Below are 14,921 nucleotides of genomic sequence, written 5' to 3' on the forward strand. Positions count from 1 at the left end.
TTGAGACTCGTGTGAGGAGGCTGATTAAGTGTCACCGGGTCTGGTTTTTGACGGCGCTGCAGTAAACTATACAGGAGGAGCTCCTTTTGGTCCTCACAGCCAACGTCTTTCTTTCGCCTTCTGTACTTATTGACCACTGCCTTCAGTCCAAACTAAAAAAAAAAACACACCGTGGTGACACTCGCTCTCAGACTCACCACACTCAAACACACACACACACACCCTTTTGTAGTCACTACGGCTTGTGGGAAATAATGAAAGGAATACCTGTATATTTCAAACTACACAGAACATTCATTTCAGATGTCAGGCTAACGAGTTCATTTGAGGAAGAAAAGGAGCGGAGGGATAAATCGTTCTTTTCTTAAGATGACGGCTTCCTTCGGCGGGAGGTTGGTGGGGACGAAGTCACACCGAAGTTAGGTTGGATGTAGTGAGGGCTGGCAGAGCGGCACCCCGTCTAGCACCTGCCCAGAGGCAGAAGAGGGGGGCGTCACTGCGGGGCGGCGGCGGGCACCGGGGGGCTCAGGACGTTGGTGGCAGCAGATAGGACTGGAGAGCCAGAGAGAGGGCCCAGGGCAGTGGAGGCTGGCAAGGCAGAGATACCTGAGGGGGGGTTAGAAACACAGGTCACATGAGTGCCGGGGGGGGAGGGAGACACTGATTCTAACCCACCCCATTTAAGTCACATCAATATAGTTGATGAACTTCAGACAGACAGTCAACTACTCTTTACCTTGACTGTACAACAATCATATCTGACCTACACAACAAAGCACCAGCGTCACTGTTGTGTGGCTCCACTGCCTCGTTGCACCTGGCCTGTTTTCACTGCTATTTAGGGTTGAGGTCGCGATAAGTCGGGCGTTTCGAGCTGAACTTTTGTCGGACGCCTTTTTTCTATTTATGTCGGACACTCGCTACAACGGACAAAGACCGGCTGATTGGATTGAGGAGTTCTCTATAAAATACAAAAACCTAACTAAGGGGGCAGCTGGCTGCAGGGAGACCGGCTTCCTACTCGCTGTCGGCTATATTGTAGATCATTTCCAATAAATCACAATATTAAATGAGTGTGGAAGATAGCAAGCACAACTTTAACGTCTCAAGTCTAATCTGGACCCAACATTAACTCTGTGGTTCTTGTTAAATTACTCCTTCAGCTTGACCTAACCTTACATTTTCAATAAATCAATCAAATATTCATTTTCCTCTTACCATTTGTATATAGTATATTTGCTGACAGCCCTAGGGAGCATGTATTTTGATAGATCTTTATTGTATATTTCATTGACCTCTTTAATAATGCCCCAGCTACAGAATCATTTCACATCTCACCACTACTCCCTCCATGTATACTTCAGAATATGGGGCGCATCTCTTTTACATCAACCTACAGTTCTGCACTTTAATATGTAAACATGTGTTTACATTTCATCTTGTGCTGCATTATACAATGAACTTACATTAAATGGTCAATGAGATTGTTTTGGAGGAAGATGTAGCTGAAATAGTTGATAGATTGATGAATAGAATAGTCGTTAGAAAGGAAGCCCTAACGGGATGAAAGCACAGCGGAGTGGAGCTTCAACGTGGATAGAAAAAACACTCAAATGTTGGAGAAACTGCAGCTGGAGCTCTGAAAGCTACTTCTGAACCAGACGTCGGTACAACCTCGTCTACTGTCCAGCGACAGCTGTGAAAGATTGTGTGATGCACTAGGGTCTGAACTATGGGATGCACACTTCTCATGTCTTTGTGGAAATGTGATGTTCCCACAGATGATGAACGAAGACATTAAAAACACGAGTCTTGCAGATGAGACATTAAAAGTAGTGTAGCTCTTATGAGAGTCGAGAGTCTGACTCTGAAAACAGCCTGCACCTTGTGTGTGTCGTCATTCGAGACCTGAGAATGCAGCAAAACTGGTGCCCACAGCTTTTGAAGCTACAAGCACATTGGTTTTAAACCTGTGGAACTCTAATTACACTTTACTTTGCATTAAGACAAACGCAGATGTGACCGAAATTGACAGCAATTTATCCGTGGTATTGTGCGTGATTAAAGTTAAACCACGAAGCAGCACTGCAAGACGGCAGATGTTTAAAACAATAACTTAAACGGTGGCTTTGGTTTCTCACTTAGATGATCTGATAAAATATCTCAAACCTGTCTGACTACTTTCCCTGTGTCCTTAAAAGATCTGCAGTGGGTAGAATGAAGCATCGACATAAGGACTTCTGAGGATACAGGGCAACAGAGACATATGTAAGGGGGTGATGTTGCCATAAATGTTCCCTCTATATTTCTGGGCGTGTCTTCTCACCAGTGATCATGTTGGCTGAGCTGACAGCTGTGTTCCCACCAGGCAGGTTGGCTCCGGCCACACGAGACTGATCTTTCACGATGGGGACTGTGGGCACAACAAAAAATAAAGAAAGCACTTATTTTCTCATTGATATTATAGATTGTGAATCCGTCCTTGTAAACATCAAACGGTGGCTGTCAATGGGCTTACAGAAGTAAGGGTGATCCATGGCCTCGCGGGCGGTCAGCCGCGCCTGGTGGTCGTAGCGCAGCAGCTTGTCCAGGAAGTCCAGCGCCTCGGGGCTGACCAGGTGCTGGTTCTCACTGTGGACAAACCGCTCCCACCGCTTACGAGAATGCCTGGAGGCAGAAGAGAGATTAATACACTGAAGAAGGTGGACACAGTGAAGAGATCAATGCTGGAAGCATGGGATAAACTCCAGATGTTGCATTTAGGTAGGGGGGGCCCCATGGTGCGATTTCATCACAATACTTTCATAGTTCACTTGTTTGCGATATGCCGAGTATTGAAATAGTAAACATTGCGATTTATTACCTTTTTTCAGGAGCAAATTATGCAGTTTGTCAACATCTGTTTTATCTAATAAGATACGTTTTCATATTTATCATCATCAACTAATTTACTTTAAGTCATCTAGTGGTCATTTGCATAAAAACAATTAAAATGATCAAAAAATAAAAGATTGTATTTTTATTGATAACAAAATCAAAACAGTAATTTTAATGATGATTTTTATGTTGTTTAGGAAGTTAAAAACATTATTCCCTCTCTAACATCCATTTGATGTTGCTTTGAAAACAACTGGAGTTAGAAAGGTTTCTCTACATTTTACAAGATTACATTTAAACACATCATGGTAACTGTATCATTTACTTTGGTCTAATGCTCATTTTTACTAAATGGAGCGTGAACGCACCACAATGTATTGCAATGGAACCTCCATATGCTCTAGCTCTCCTCCTGCCGATTTAAACAGATTTATTGTTCACACGTTTCTTTATCAGAACAGCGACTAGAACGCCTCCATGCTGGTCTTCAGATCTCATATCATTACTAAATGTGGGCTGATTTAAGGACATTTCTGGCAGATATACACTACCGTTCAAAAGTTTGGAGTCACCCAGACAATTTCGTGTCAATTTTCAGTTTCTTCGCAATTTCTCTCATGGAATAGCTTCATTTCTAAGAACAAGAATAGACTGGCGAGTTTCACATGAAAGTTCTCTTTTTCTGGCCATGTTGAGAGTATAATCCAACCCACAAATGTGATGCTCCAGATACTCCTATGTAGATATTTCATTAAAAACCAGACGTTTCCACCTAGAATAGTCATTAACCACATTAACAATGTATAGAGTGTATTTCTGATTAATTTAATGTTATCTTCATTGAAAGAAACAGTGCTTTTCTTTGAGAAATAAGGACATTTCTAAGTGACCCCAAACTTTTGAACGGTAGTGTAAGGGCGAAGTGTTGAAATGTTTAAGACACGCTTCAGATGAGTGGCAATATTCTCTCAAACACAAATCCAACCAGCACACACACACAAAAATCCAACACACACACACACACAAAAATCCAACCCCCACACACACACAAAAATCCCACACACACACACACACACACACACACACACACACACACACACACACACACACCGAGAGGTGATTTCACCACACAAACAAGTCTCTACGCTGGAATCAGGATACCATAGATAACGTAGCGTCTTCACTTCTTATGATCATGAAACTGACTTGCATAACTGCCGTTAAGCCAAATGGGTTGATCCTGACATCCCTAATTGCATTATTAATAGCTTATAGAGTTAAAGATTGGTACTGGCCTTTCGTGTATCGATACAACATTGCCACGCAAAATATTGCCATACTATGCTGGAGAAAATGTTTCCCCCCACCCCTGGTTCTAGGCTCACGGTTGATAGTGTGCAGTCGTTTCTGTCCAACATAAGTGATAGGATTAGTTACAAAACACACTGTCGTCATCATCTCTCACCTTCCCAGAATGTCGTTGAAGCGAGGCTCCAGCTCAATATTGTACTTGTCGATGTAGTCGTAGAGGTCTTCAGTCCCCAGGACCTTGGCTATTCTCACCAACTACAAGAACACACACAAGGAACGAGATACTTTCAACCTTTCAGACACAAATCTACATTGAACCCAGTCAGGTCAGTTACAGAAAAGACTGGGCGGTCACCACTCTCACGAGATCTGTGGGCAGAACTGCAATTCATGTCGATGCAGTGTTGTTGTTGTTTTAAGCCATCATGGAGAAAATTCCTCCTTAGTATTTACCTGGTCATAGTTGTCATGGCCATGGAAAAAGGGCTCCTTCCTGAAGATCATGCTGGCCAACATACAGCCCAAGCTCCACATGTCCAGACTGTAATCGTACATCTGCAACACACGGTACAGGTCTCAGAGCACAGGCAGGATTAAAGCAGACACACCAACATTTTAATGAGTTGGAACTCCGTGGAATCCAACCAAATACTGTTTAAATGAGCACTGATGGATCATGAAGAGTAACAAAAATGCATGAACCATGCTGTTCCCCTTTGGCTATCAGAAACAAGCCTGTACCCTGTTTGAGCCTGCAACTGCAGCTTATAACCAAGACCCATTAAATACAGAGCTGTCTGTGGTATGCTGCCAGATAATCAGAACAAAAAATTAAAACAATTCATAAAGAAAAGAAAAAGGTGCCCCGGTAGAGAACCAGGACAATCACAAATAAAAATGTTAATGCAGAGTTCAGCTTCTAATGGCTTCTAACACAATATTATCATCCATCAAAAAACATCCAATCCACTCAGACTGCAGGAACTAACTGTACAACATCATCACCACAACTGTGTAACATGTAGTCAGGAAGCTTTACAGATGTGGAATTGAGTTTAAAATGAAGGCCAAGCTGGAAGATGGGTGTGGTAAAAGCAAGGTCGCTAGAATTAGGGGGTAGGAACTAGGAAGTGAGGAAGGGGCCCATCAGCTCCCCTACTCTACGCCCCTGGCCTAATTTGGCTTTGCAGGCTGGTGTAATCCCATCAAAATATGGTCTCTGAATAGAATTATATATTTCTAAGTGGTGTGTTGTGGATAACTTTTTTAGATGCATACAAAAACACCAATAAATGAAGGTCAACAGTAGGTTTGTTTCTCCACTATCACCCATCAGAGGCTTACAACATGTCAACTCCACCTAAAGCATACTAGCCCATAGCTGTACCTGATAGTCCACCAGGAGCTCGGGTCCTTTGAAGTAGCGGGAGGCGACTCTGACGTTGTACTCCTGTCCTGGGTGGTAGAACTCGGCCAGACCCCAGTCAATAAGACGCAACTGCAGACGTACAAATGAAGCAGTTAGCAGCTACAGACAGGCAACGCATCAGTGTTCAACACAGGAAAATGAAGGAGACTTTTTTTACTTATTTGTCAGACATTATTGTAATTAAATTAATGAGTCCAACTAGAGAATGGTGAAAAAGAAAAGTAGAGATTTAAAAGCCAAATAAAAAGCTACACAGCAGCAATAAACAAACGTTTTTCTAAGGATGGATTGACTGACTTCGAGCCTTTATGCAACTGAACCAAGGGTCGCGGTTTTGCTTTCACATTGCAATTTTACAAGCGCACCAAAGAACTCCACATGATAAAAAAAAGAAGGACTCTACGTGACATGCCTGCACTGAGCCACCGTCTCTCTCGACCACACACTCGCTATGCCTACACTACACACTGAGCTATTCCTTAAAGGAGCTACTCTACTCCTAGAACATGACGCTGGCCTTCCAGAACTTCCTGGGATTTGTCAAAAAGTACAAACCATCCAAAAAAAAAAAGCTCTCACTCTAAACAAAGCAGCCCATGGTTCAATTTGATTCTGATCTTTATCTCCTCTTTCTGTAGGACCAGGGCTCGGCTGTGAGAGAGAGAAGGTGGACTATCGTATGTCAAAGTTATGAATGATGCTTCGAGCTAGTCGGTGCAGCCTTAGTTAAATTCCACTGATTCGCTTCTTGCATGAAGTGCTCGGCGCAAAATGCCTCTCTTCTGTCAACAGTCCGAAGTTCCCAGTGCTGGTCAAAGTAACACGCAGTCTCCCTGAGGCAAGTGATCTCTGAGGGGAGTCCAGTGGTGACTGGTGAGCACAATCATCTTTGTCCGTCAGTCCAACTCCCCCGCTAGCTTAGCTTTCTGGTCTTCATATAAGTTGCTTACATTCGATATGTTGGTGGCTCTTAAAAAGCAATTCATACGTTAATGCATTACAAAAATGAGTAGGGTTAAAACTAATTCAATGAAATAACTTCGACAGACCTCGTCATTTTGTTTCGGATTAAACGACATGGGTGTGAAAGTGCCCTTAAATCACTCACCTTGCGTTGCTCATGATCAATCATCACGTTATGTGGCTTCACATCTCTGTGCATGATCCCCATGCTGTGGCAGTAGTCCAGGGCCTGCAAACAATCCATTGGTCACACTGTTTTTCTTTCAAGTAATTCCAAAAACAGCAACAGATTACAAGAAGATAGTGGTGCAACGGATCCTAAAACTCACAGCTCTAACCGGATCAGCGCAAAAGATAAAGGGAGCAAATATAACCGCCGATACTAATTGCCGATCATTGATGATCCATATTGTCAGATATAGATCCCATTGTTGTTTGATTATAGCAGCCGGTCTATAAGACTCAAATATCATTTTAACCACTCAGAAGTCTGTAAACCATCAAAATACTAAATGTTATCCTTTTACTTTGTTAAAGGGAAGTTATAGTGTTTTTTTCTTCATAAAAACATACAATTCAAATGATTAGGAAATAAAAGATTGTATTTGTATTGAATCGTGTCAGTAGTAGTTGTAATGATGTATCGTTCATAAGATGCTTAGAGAGAGTTTTAGGAAGTTAAACAGCTCATAATTCATCTCTAATATATATTTTATATTCATGTGAAAACATCTTCAAACAACTGGATTTATTCAAATTTCTCACTCAAACTACATTTTACGAGATCACATGTGAACACATCATGATAGCGTTATAATTTACCTTCGCCCAATACTCATGTTCACTGAACAGAGCCTGAACACATCATAATGTAACTGAAGTGAACCTTCGTTCTGTTCATTTAAACAGACTGGTTGTTTACAATGTAACATTATCACAGATCAGAGACTAGAAAAGCATAAACGATGTCCTGATCACATATTTTACTGAATATTGGAGGATAACGATCGTCAGTAAAACTTTATTTCACAATGTGATGGTTAACGTTAAACTGTGTAATTAATCTGCGCTTCACATGCGTGTTAAACTGAGAGGGGACCGTACGGATCACCGATCAACAACGGTCCGTTACACCACTACAAGAAGATGGTGCCTACTCGTCAACACACAATGTTGATGGCCTAAACAGAGGCTTGGTACTATAGAAGTTCCCAAGCATGTATAAAATGGCCAAACAAAAATGAAGTCAGGACAGACGGTCTGGTTTAAGGACAGGATGTTTCACCACCCTCATGACTTTCAGAGGTTAAACATTACGAGCAGAACCGAGGAGGACTCACCTTGAGGATCTCGTACATGTAGAGCCGGATGTCGTAGTCTGTCAGGGTCTGGTACAGTTGCTAGAGACAAAAGCAATGTCACTGGGCTTTGTATGGTATTGTGTTACAGTAAAAGAGGCCACACAGTCATACAACAGTCACGTCATCGAGCTGTGGAAATGTGCCAGCGATTGAGGATAGAACCAGATGACGGTTGACTTTCTGGCACCGAAGACATAGCACTGGATTTTCATGTTCCTCCATCACATACACACACATGTAGAGGAAAACAACGCGTATGCCAAGAAAGGAGGTTTCCATGATCTTATGCAACATCTTATAGAGTGAACAAACAGTTACCTACCTTGAAGTCTGTGTTGTTAACATGCTCAAAGACCAAGGCGGGCGTCCGCGACTGAAAGAAACAAGACAATACTTTGTGTATTTAATGTGCTGCAGTCTCAACCAACAATATGTACCACCGGGACTACTTAAACTCATCCATCTGACTGAAGCACTGTAACAAGCTATGGCACTGATACAAACTAACCACACAGCCACACCGTAAGCAACACGATGTCTCCAAATGCCCATTCATTTACTGTACACATGGAAACTCCACCAGCACGTGGACAGTCAACAGACCACAGCTGTTGACTGTCACGAACGTTTCAGAAACTCCAGTTTCTCTTATTGGATCTTTTGAACAGGCTCACCATCTTCACCATTGATTAGTCATACAGAGCTTACATATTTCTAGATTTATTTTAGTTATCTCCAAAATAGAGATTGATGAGCCGTTGAAGAGGAGTTGATGATGCTGGGTACAATGCTATGCAATTAGCACTTGTTAGCTTGCGAATTGTGTTTTGACACTAAATGTTTGAAATATACCCTTGTAGTCTGCTGACCACAGCCACAAACGGTCACGTGTTGCTTACAGTGTGAACTAGAGCTGCAGCCAACTTACCAACTTTCAACATTTATCTAGCAATTGTTTTGTATTCTATAAACCAGCCTCTAAAGTCAAAAGTTGCCAGAGCCCATGTGATGTCCAATCCCAAAAAATATTCAAACTACGACAGTAGCAGCAAATTCATATATTTGAGAAGTTGAAACAAGAAACATTTGGCCTTTTCCTTGACAAAAAAAACAATGAATTATAAAAATTGTTGATTCATTTTCTGTTGATCAACAAATTGTTTTAACTTAGAGCACAAGTGAATGAGATAGATAGCAGAAAAGGCTGTGGATACAGGTGTTCTGGAGTTTTCTTTCTCCTCTTCCACGATCTATTGAAACTTCAGGCAACGGTAAATACAAAGAACAGGATGACTGTTGTCCCCTCAGTGTGACAATTGCGTTATTTTAATCCGTCGATCTAATTTGCCTACTCTTCATGTTTCATGACACAGAAATGGGAAAGCACGAAGGGGACTTTTAGTTGCTACTTCACGTCTTCTGCTTTCAGACTGTCTGTGACAAATGCTTGACAATCATAACTGTGTGACGTAAACTGGATCACACAATCAGGAAAAAGTTGGCTTAAAATTCAGCACAAAAACAAATTAAGTCAAACCGGAAACAAAAGATTTTAAATGATCATGGTGGCACTCCTGCATCATAATATTCTAACAACAGTGCATTATTCTTCCATTCTTTAAAGTGAGCCCTGGCACAACATAGGAGCAGGCTGTCTAACATCACATACATGTATCTAACGTTCAGCTACAGCTGGCTGAGTACTTACGGACACATACTTCCCAAGTGAAAACGATAACCTTGCACAGGTGGTGGGCTCCCCACGCTATTGGTACAGTAATGATACTTCAGGACCCCAACATAAGTTTCTTCTTACAAAATATAAATCATGTCATCAGGAAAACACAAACTTATGATTTAAATATGTCCTCTTCTGTACTCGGGACCAAAGTGTCAAGTGTTCTACATAGTATACTCACCACAGGGTCTTTCACTATATCGATGAGAGAGATTATGTTAGGGCCTCCGCGTAGGTTCTCCAAAATCTTGATCTCACGCTTAATTTTCTTTTTCTTCACGGGCTAGGAGGACGAGGCAGAGTTAAGCAGACGGGACTAAACTATTCAATCAGAACCACTAACTTGATCCAAGAATCAGTCTCTGTGTAGTTTTACCTTGAGAATCTTCACCACCACCTTCTCATTATTGGTGATGTTGATTGCCTCAAAGACTTCGCTGTACTTGCCACGCCCCAGTTTACGGACCAATTGAAAATCATCCTGATTTCTGTGAAGGACAACAACAACAAAATCCGCAAAGAAACATCAGCTGAGTTGAGATGTCAAGCAGCATTCTGCAAATGTTGTGTAAGGATCACCAAGGTATTTACCCCCACTCAACCACGTGGGACTCGTAGTCCCAGTACTCCCTGGGCCGGTGAGTGTTGACCTCGGTGTACACTCGGGCCCGGCTCGGCACGGGTCCTGACATGTCAGACAGCTTGGCAGAGATGGTTGGGAGATCTTACTGCAGAGGACGACGGTTGGAGTACAGGGAGGATTGGGTGGGTGGGAGGGAGGGAGAAGAGGGACGGTAGGGTTTGATCCCAACAGAGCAAGGGGTTTGGGGAGGGGGGGAGGGGCCACCAGGGGCTTGGTGGAATAACTGAAAAAGAAGGAAAAAGGAAATTAAGGATTAGAGAAATTTAATTCCTGATAAATATTGATACATCACAAGCATCTCCATAAATCTATTTACAACGACCGAAAATCCACAAATCCACTGCCTGTTTGGCATTGTGCCTTAAAAGACATCAGTCATCAGATTTACTCTACTGTAGTGGCGTAACTGTCCATTATCCATACGGAACCATCCCTCCACCACCGCGGTTCGGCACACATGTGAACCCCGGATTTATTACACAGTTTAACCATCATAGTGTGAAATAAAGTTTTACTGCCGATAGTTATAGGCCGACATTCTGTAAAACTATGCGATCAGGGGATCGCCATTAACGCCTTCTCGTCGCCGATCCCTGATAATGACATCGTGAACAACAAGTCCGTGTTGAAGCCGGCAGGAGGAGAGCTAGTAACGATGGCAGCACCGGCAATAACAGTTAAATTGAGTTACATTATGATTGGTCATTCTCTATTCAGTAAAAAGTATTGGCTGTGAATAAATTACATTTCTCATGTGTTCAAATATTATCTTGTTAAATTTAGTTTTTTTTAAGAGAATAACTTGAATAAATCCAGTAGTTTGAAGCAGATGTCTTCACAGCAATATAAAATAGATATTAGAGGGAGAATTGTAACCTGTTGCTTCCTACGGGTGTGTGTAGCATTTTTTTCTGAGCGCCAGCGTCTTTTTAAAAAAAAATGTTGCCAATGAGTAGAGAGCGTATGTGGCCGCCAAGAGAAAAAGTGCTGTGCCCAGCGTGTTTGCTCCGAGCGCTCCACCATTTTTGTGCTGCTGCCCTGAGCGCTTCAAGTTGAAAATCTCTTCAGAAAAGCGCTGGTGACATCACTGTAGAAAATGGATGAAAAGCTTGTTTTGGTTATGTCTGTCTGTCTTGAGCTTTATATGTCGGACACATACGACCAAAACAAAGACCGATTAGTCCATTTGTGGGAGCAGATCAGCCGGGAGGACATTAAATGTTGCTGGTAAGATTTGTGCTTTCATCGCCGTATGCGTTGACTCCGACGAATCGTCCTCCTTGCTCCAAGTTACGGCTTTCAGACAAGCTCATCCATATAAAAGTATGAGGGCAAGCATCCTCGGGTTAGCGCTCATGGTGAACAATCTATGCCCAACAAATAGTTTTTTGACAGAGAAATACGTTACATGGACACAGGCTTTAACACTGGCTTAAAGCAGTTTATAATACATAATTATGATGACTAATACCCCAAAACAATTTTTTTCAGGACTGTGGTGAGAGAAAAAAAACGGTGTGGAGCCTTGTACACAAGCTACTAACAAAACCTCCAACAAAAACGATGTGGCGAGGAGAGAGATGAGCCTCCAGCTCACAGATCGTGATGAGCGTTGGGCAGCTCACAGATAGAAGTGGCTGAAACGAGATCCAGCTCTAGTTGAGTTTTCATTTTTACATTGTGTTTAACACATCACCACTGACTGCCGAAAGTAATGACACAGCCTGTTCAATTACTAGGGCAGAAAGCTGTGTAAGTATTGATCTCATTCAAACAGCCAAATCCATTATTTGTATGGTACCACTGAACACTTTAATCTCTTTCAGACCCAGGTCAAGTAAGTAACACTGAACAATGGGAAAACTTTCTGTACATGTTTGAAATAATACGGGTTGTTGTGCAGTATCTGATCTGCTTTAAATTTGCTTCCTTATGACATACACAAACCATACATACAGCATTTTTACCAACTTTGGAATGAGAAACTATTTTCATTGTCCCGACTGGTATGAGGCAAGCTTCCTACTTGTACAAATTGCAAAGGCGCTTCAAGTCAAACATGGTGTATCGGGCTGTTTAAATGAAGTTGACTGAACTCATTGACCATCCTTTTTTCCCGTTGAACTGAAAGCTAGATGCGCATTTTTGTCGTTCTATACGATACGTCGCTTACCTAACGTCAGTCAGAGTAGCTAACGTTAAGCTAAATTAGCTGTCAACTGTCAGCTAGCTAACGTTACTTTATTAAATTAATTATTGGCATATATTGGTTTATAATCTAACCTATGCTACTCCCTAGTCCCTAGTTAACAGGTAAAAGTATTTTGGAGATATTACCCCCACTACATTGTCGACTAATGTTACTAAACCAATTATAACTAAATTCAATGAAATCGCAACTTTCACTAAAGCTCCCACTGTGCAAAACTTAAGTTGACAAGTTAAGCTAACGTCACATTTAACGTTATCGTTACAGTTATTCATAGAATGTATGCGACATCCGTAATGTTAACGATATGTCGACATTTGTATGATAAATGTAGATTTGCATGGTGTGGAAGGACTTTTTAATGCAGAGGTTAATCCGGCTGTATTTTCCGATGACTTACGTTAAATCAAATGCTTATTAGTTAGTTAGACCCCCGACTCGAATAGCTTTCTGTGAGCAGAAGGTGTCAGTAACTTATCGGCTCTAGGCGGGCCCAAGCTGCTAGCCCGCTAACCTTAGCATGGCTAACGTGAACGCTCGCTAGTTTCCACAGGTAATGTGAGTCTGCATTATCAACAGAAGAGTGGAGTGGATATTTACCCCCTAGATCAAGTCCACGACCGAAATACTTCCCCGTTAGCTGAGTTTCGTCAAGCCAACGGTCCTCGCCTTCCTCCGTCGCTGGTGTGTGCCTGTGCCAGTGTGTGATTTCTGCTGTATCAGAGACAATATGGCAGACCACCGCCACCTACGTCCTCGAGTACTGCAACGGAGGCCGTGGAGGGACAAGCCACTGCACAGTCGCCTACCACCTAAAAAGCGTGGTAACTGTCACTGTCATCTTTGTTTCGGCTGAACTCCATCACACTAGGCGTGTTTTATGGTTCAAACTGTGGACATATTTTAATGGCCAATCAATCACCAAACCTTAAGTCCAAATGATTATGCATTTCATCTATAGGGATCTATAGGCAGAAATGGAATATAATAATAGTACAGTGTGTGTTTTCGTCACCTCCCATGGCCAAAGAAAAAGCGTTAGGGATATAAAACACATTTTACACAGAGGGTCATTACAACTTCCAAGTTTGTCACATGATGCTATGGAGGCCAAAAATACTTTTTCCTATTGACTTACATTGAGAACAGCGGTATATTTCTAGTGAGGTAAATGAAGTTCTCACTTGAATAGTCCTTATTTAAATCATGTCCTAAAAGTTGTAAAATTGCACTTATAGCTGATTCCAGAGTTGTTTTCCTTCCTCTGTTCATGAATGAGTACGAGATCGATGGCTTGGTGGCGGGATGAAAGGAAATGTTAGTACGCTTGCTCAATGGATCGCCCGAAGAGCCGTGTAATTTGTATCCTCGGAAGCCAAACTTGTATTGCTTCATGTGCCACTGACCAACTTATGAACGAGGCCCAGCTCTCTTTCCATGGCGGTTCCTCTTCACAGAGCTAGCCGCCATGTTTCTACAGTAGCCCAGAACAGACAAACCAAATGTCGGCTCCAGATAGGGCCATTCACGTGTACGAATGCGTGAAACATGAGAGAGTTTCAGCTGGATGCATCTGCAAAGATACCACCAAATCCTACACACTGCACCTTCAACATTTATGTGCCCTACATTTGAGATGCTATGTATAAAAAGGGCCACAACAGCTACCTGTTCATCGGTTGAGCAGTTGAGAGACGAATTGTACAACTGGGTTGTTTCTCAAGTAGCCAGTTTACAAGCTAATTTCAAACCAATAAAAAGCTAAATCGTTGTCAATTGATAGCTGGTGGGTTCCGAGATTGCTTTTTGGCCAATGCGTTCCTCCTCTTTTGCTCTCTACACGGATTGTTTAACTGCTTTCGACCACAGCCTGCTTGAACGAGATTTGACAAAAATAGTCGGACTACAAACCAGAACGCTGCAGGTACCAAAATCCTGCAATATGAATCCAGAATCTGTTCATGGAGATTACTAGTTGAAGCACACTCACACACACACACACACACCATTGGGCGTATATATATATTAGAAACAATTTATTTGATTTTAGGGCTGCACGGTGGTGTGGTGGTTAGCCTCACAGCAAGAGGGGCTGGAGTTCGATCCGAGCTAGACGGGCCTTCTGTGTAGAGTTGGAATATTCTCCTTGTGTCAGCGTGGGTTCTTGCTGGGTACTCCAGCGTCCTCCCACAGTCCAAAGACATGCAGCTTAGGTTAATTGAAGACTCTAAATTGCCTAATGTCAGCTGGGTTTGTCTCCAGCCCCCCGCAACCCTGAACAGGATAAGTGGTTAAAGATAATAGCAGTTAATGATATTGGATTTGTACTGGCCGTATTTATATTTTCTGGTTACAGCAACTGACAAAGATGGCAGGTTTGGATTGGTTTA

At 42.2% G+C, this 14,921-nt stretch overlaps 1 protein-coding gene across 1 annotated transcript; it reads right to left on the bottom strand.

Annotated features, from left to right (window-relative positions):
• Positions 1-6: 6 nt before the first annotated feature.
• On the bottom strand, positions 7-13,252 carry csnk2a4 (casein kinase 2, alpha 4 polypeptide). The gene is made up of 13 exons (XM_079185259.1): positions 13,132-13,252; positions 10,271-10,545; positions 10,056-10,167; positions 9,861-9,962; positions 8,264-8,314; positions 7,921-7,980; positions 6,726-6,809; positions 5,576-5,686; positions 4,642-4,743; positions 4,343-4,443; positions 2,519-2,667; positions 2,327-2,413; positions 7-606 (listed from the first exon to the last, which is right to left on the bottom strand). The coding sequence occupies exons 2-13, from the start codon at positions 10,369-10,371 to the stop codon at positions 494-496; spliced, it is 1,173 nt and encodes a 390-aa protein (XP_079041385.1). The 5' UTR covers positions 10,372-10,545; positions 13,132-13,252; the 3' UTR covers positions 7-493.
• Between the last annotated feature and the right edge of the window lie 1,669 nt (positions 13,253-14,921).

Source organism: Pholis gunnellus (genome assembly GCF_910591455.1).
Source record: "Pholis gunnellus genome assembly, chromosome: 3".
NCBI lineage: Eukaryota > Metazoa > Chordata > Actinopteri > Perciformes > Pholidae > Pholis > Pholis gunnellus.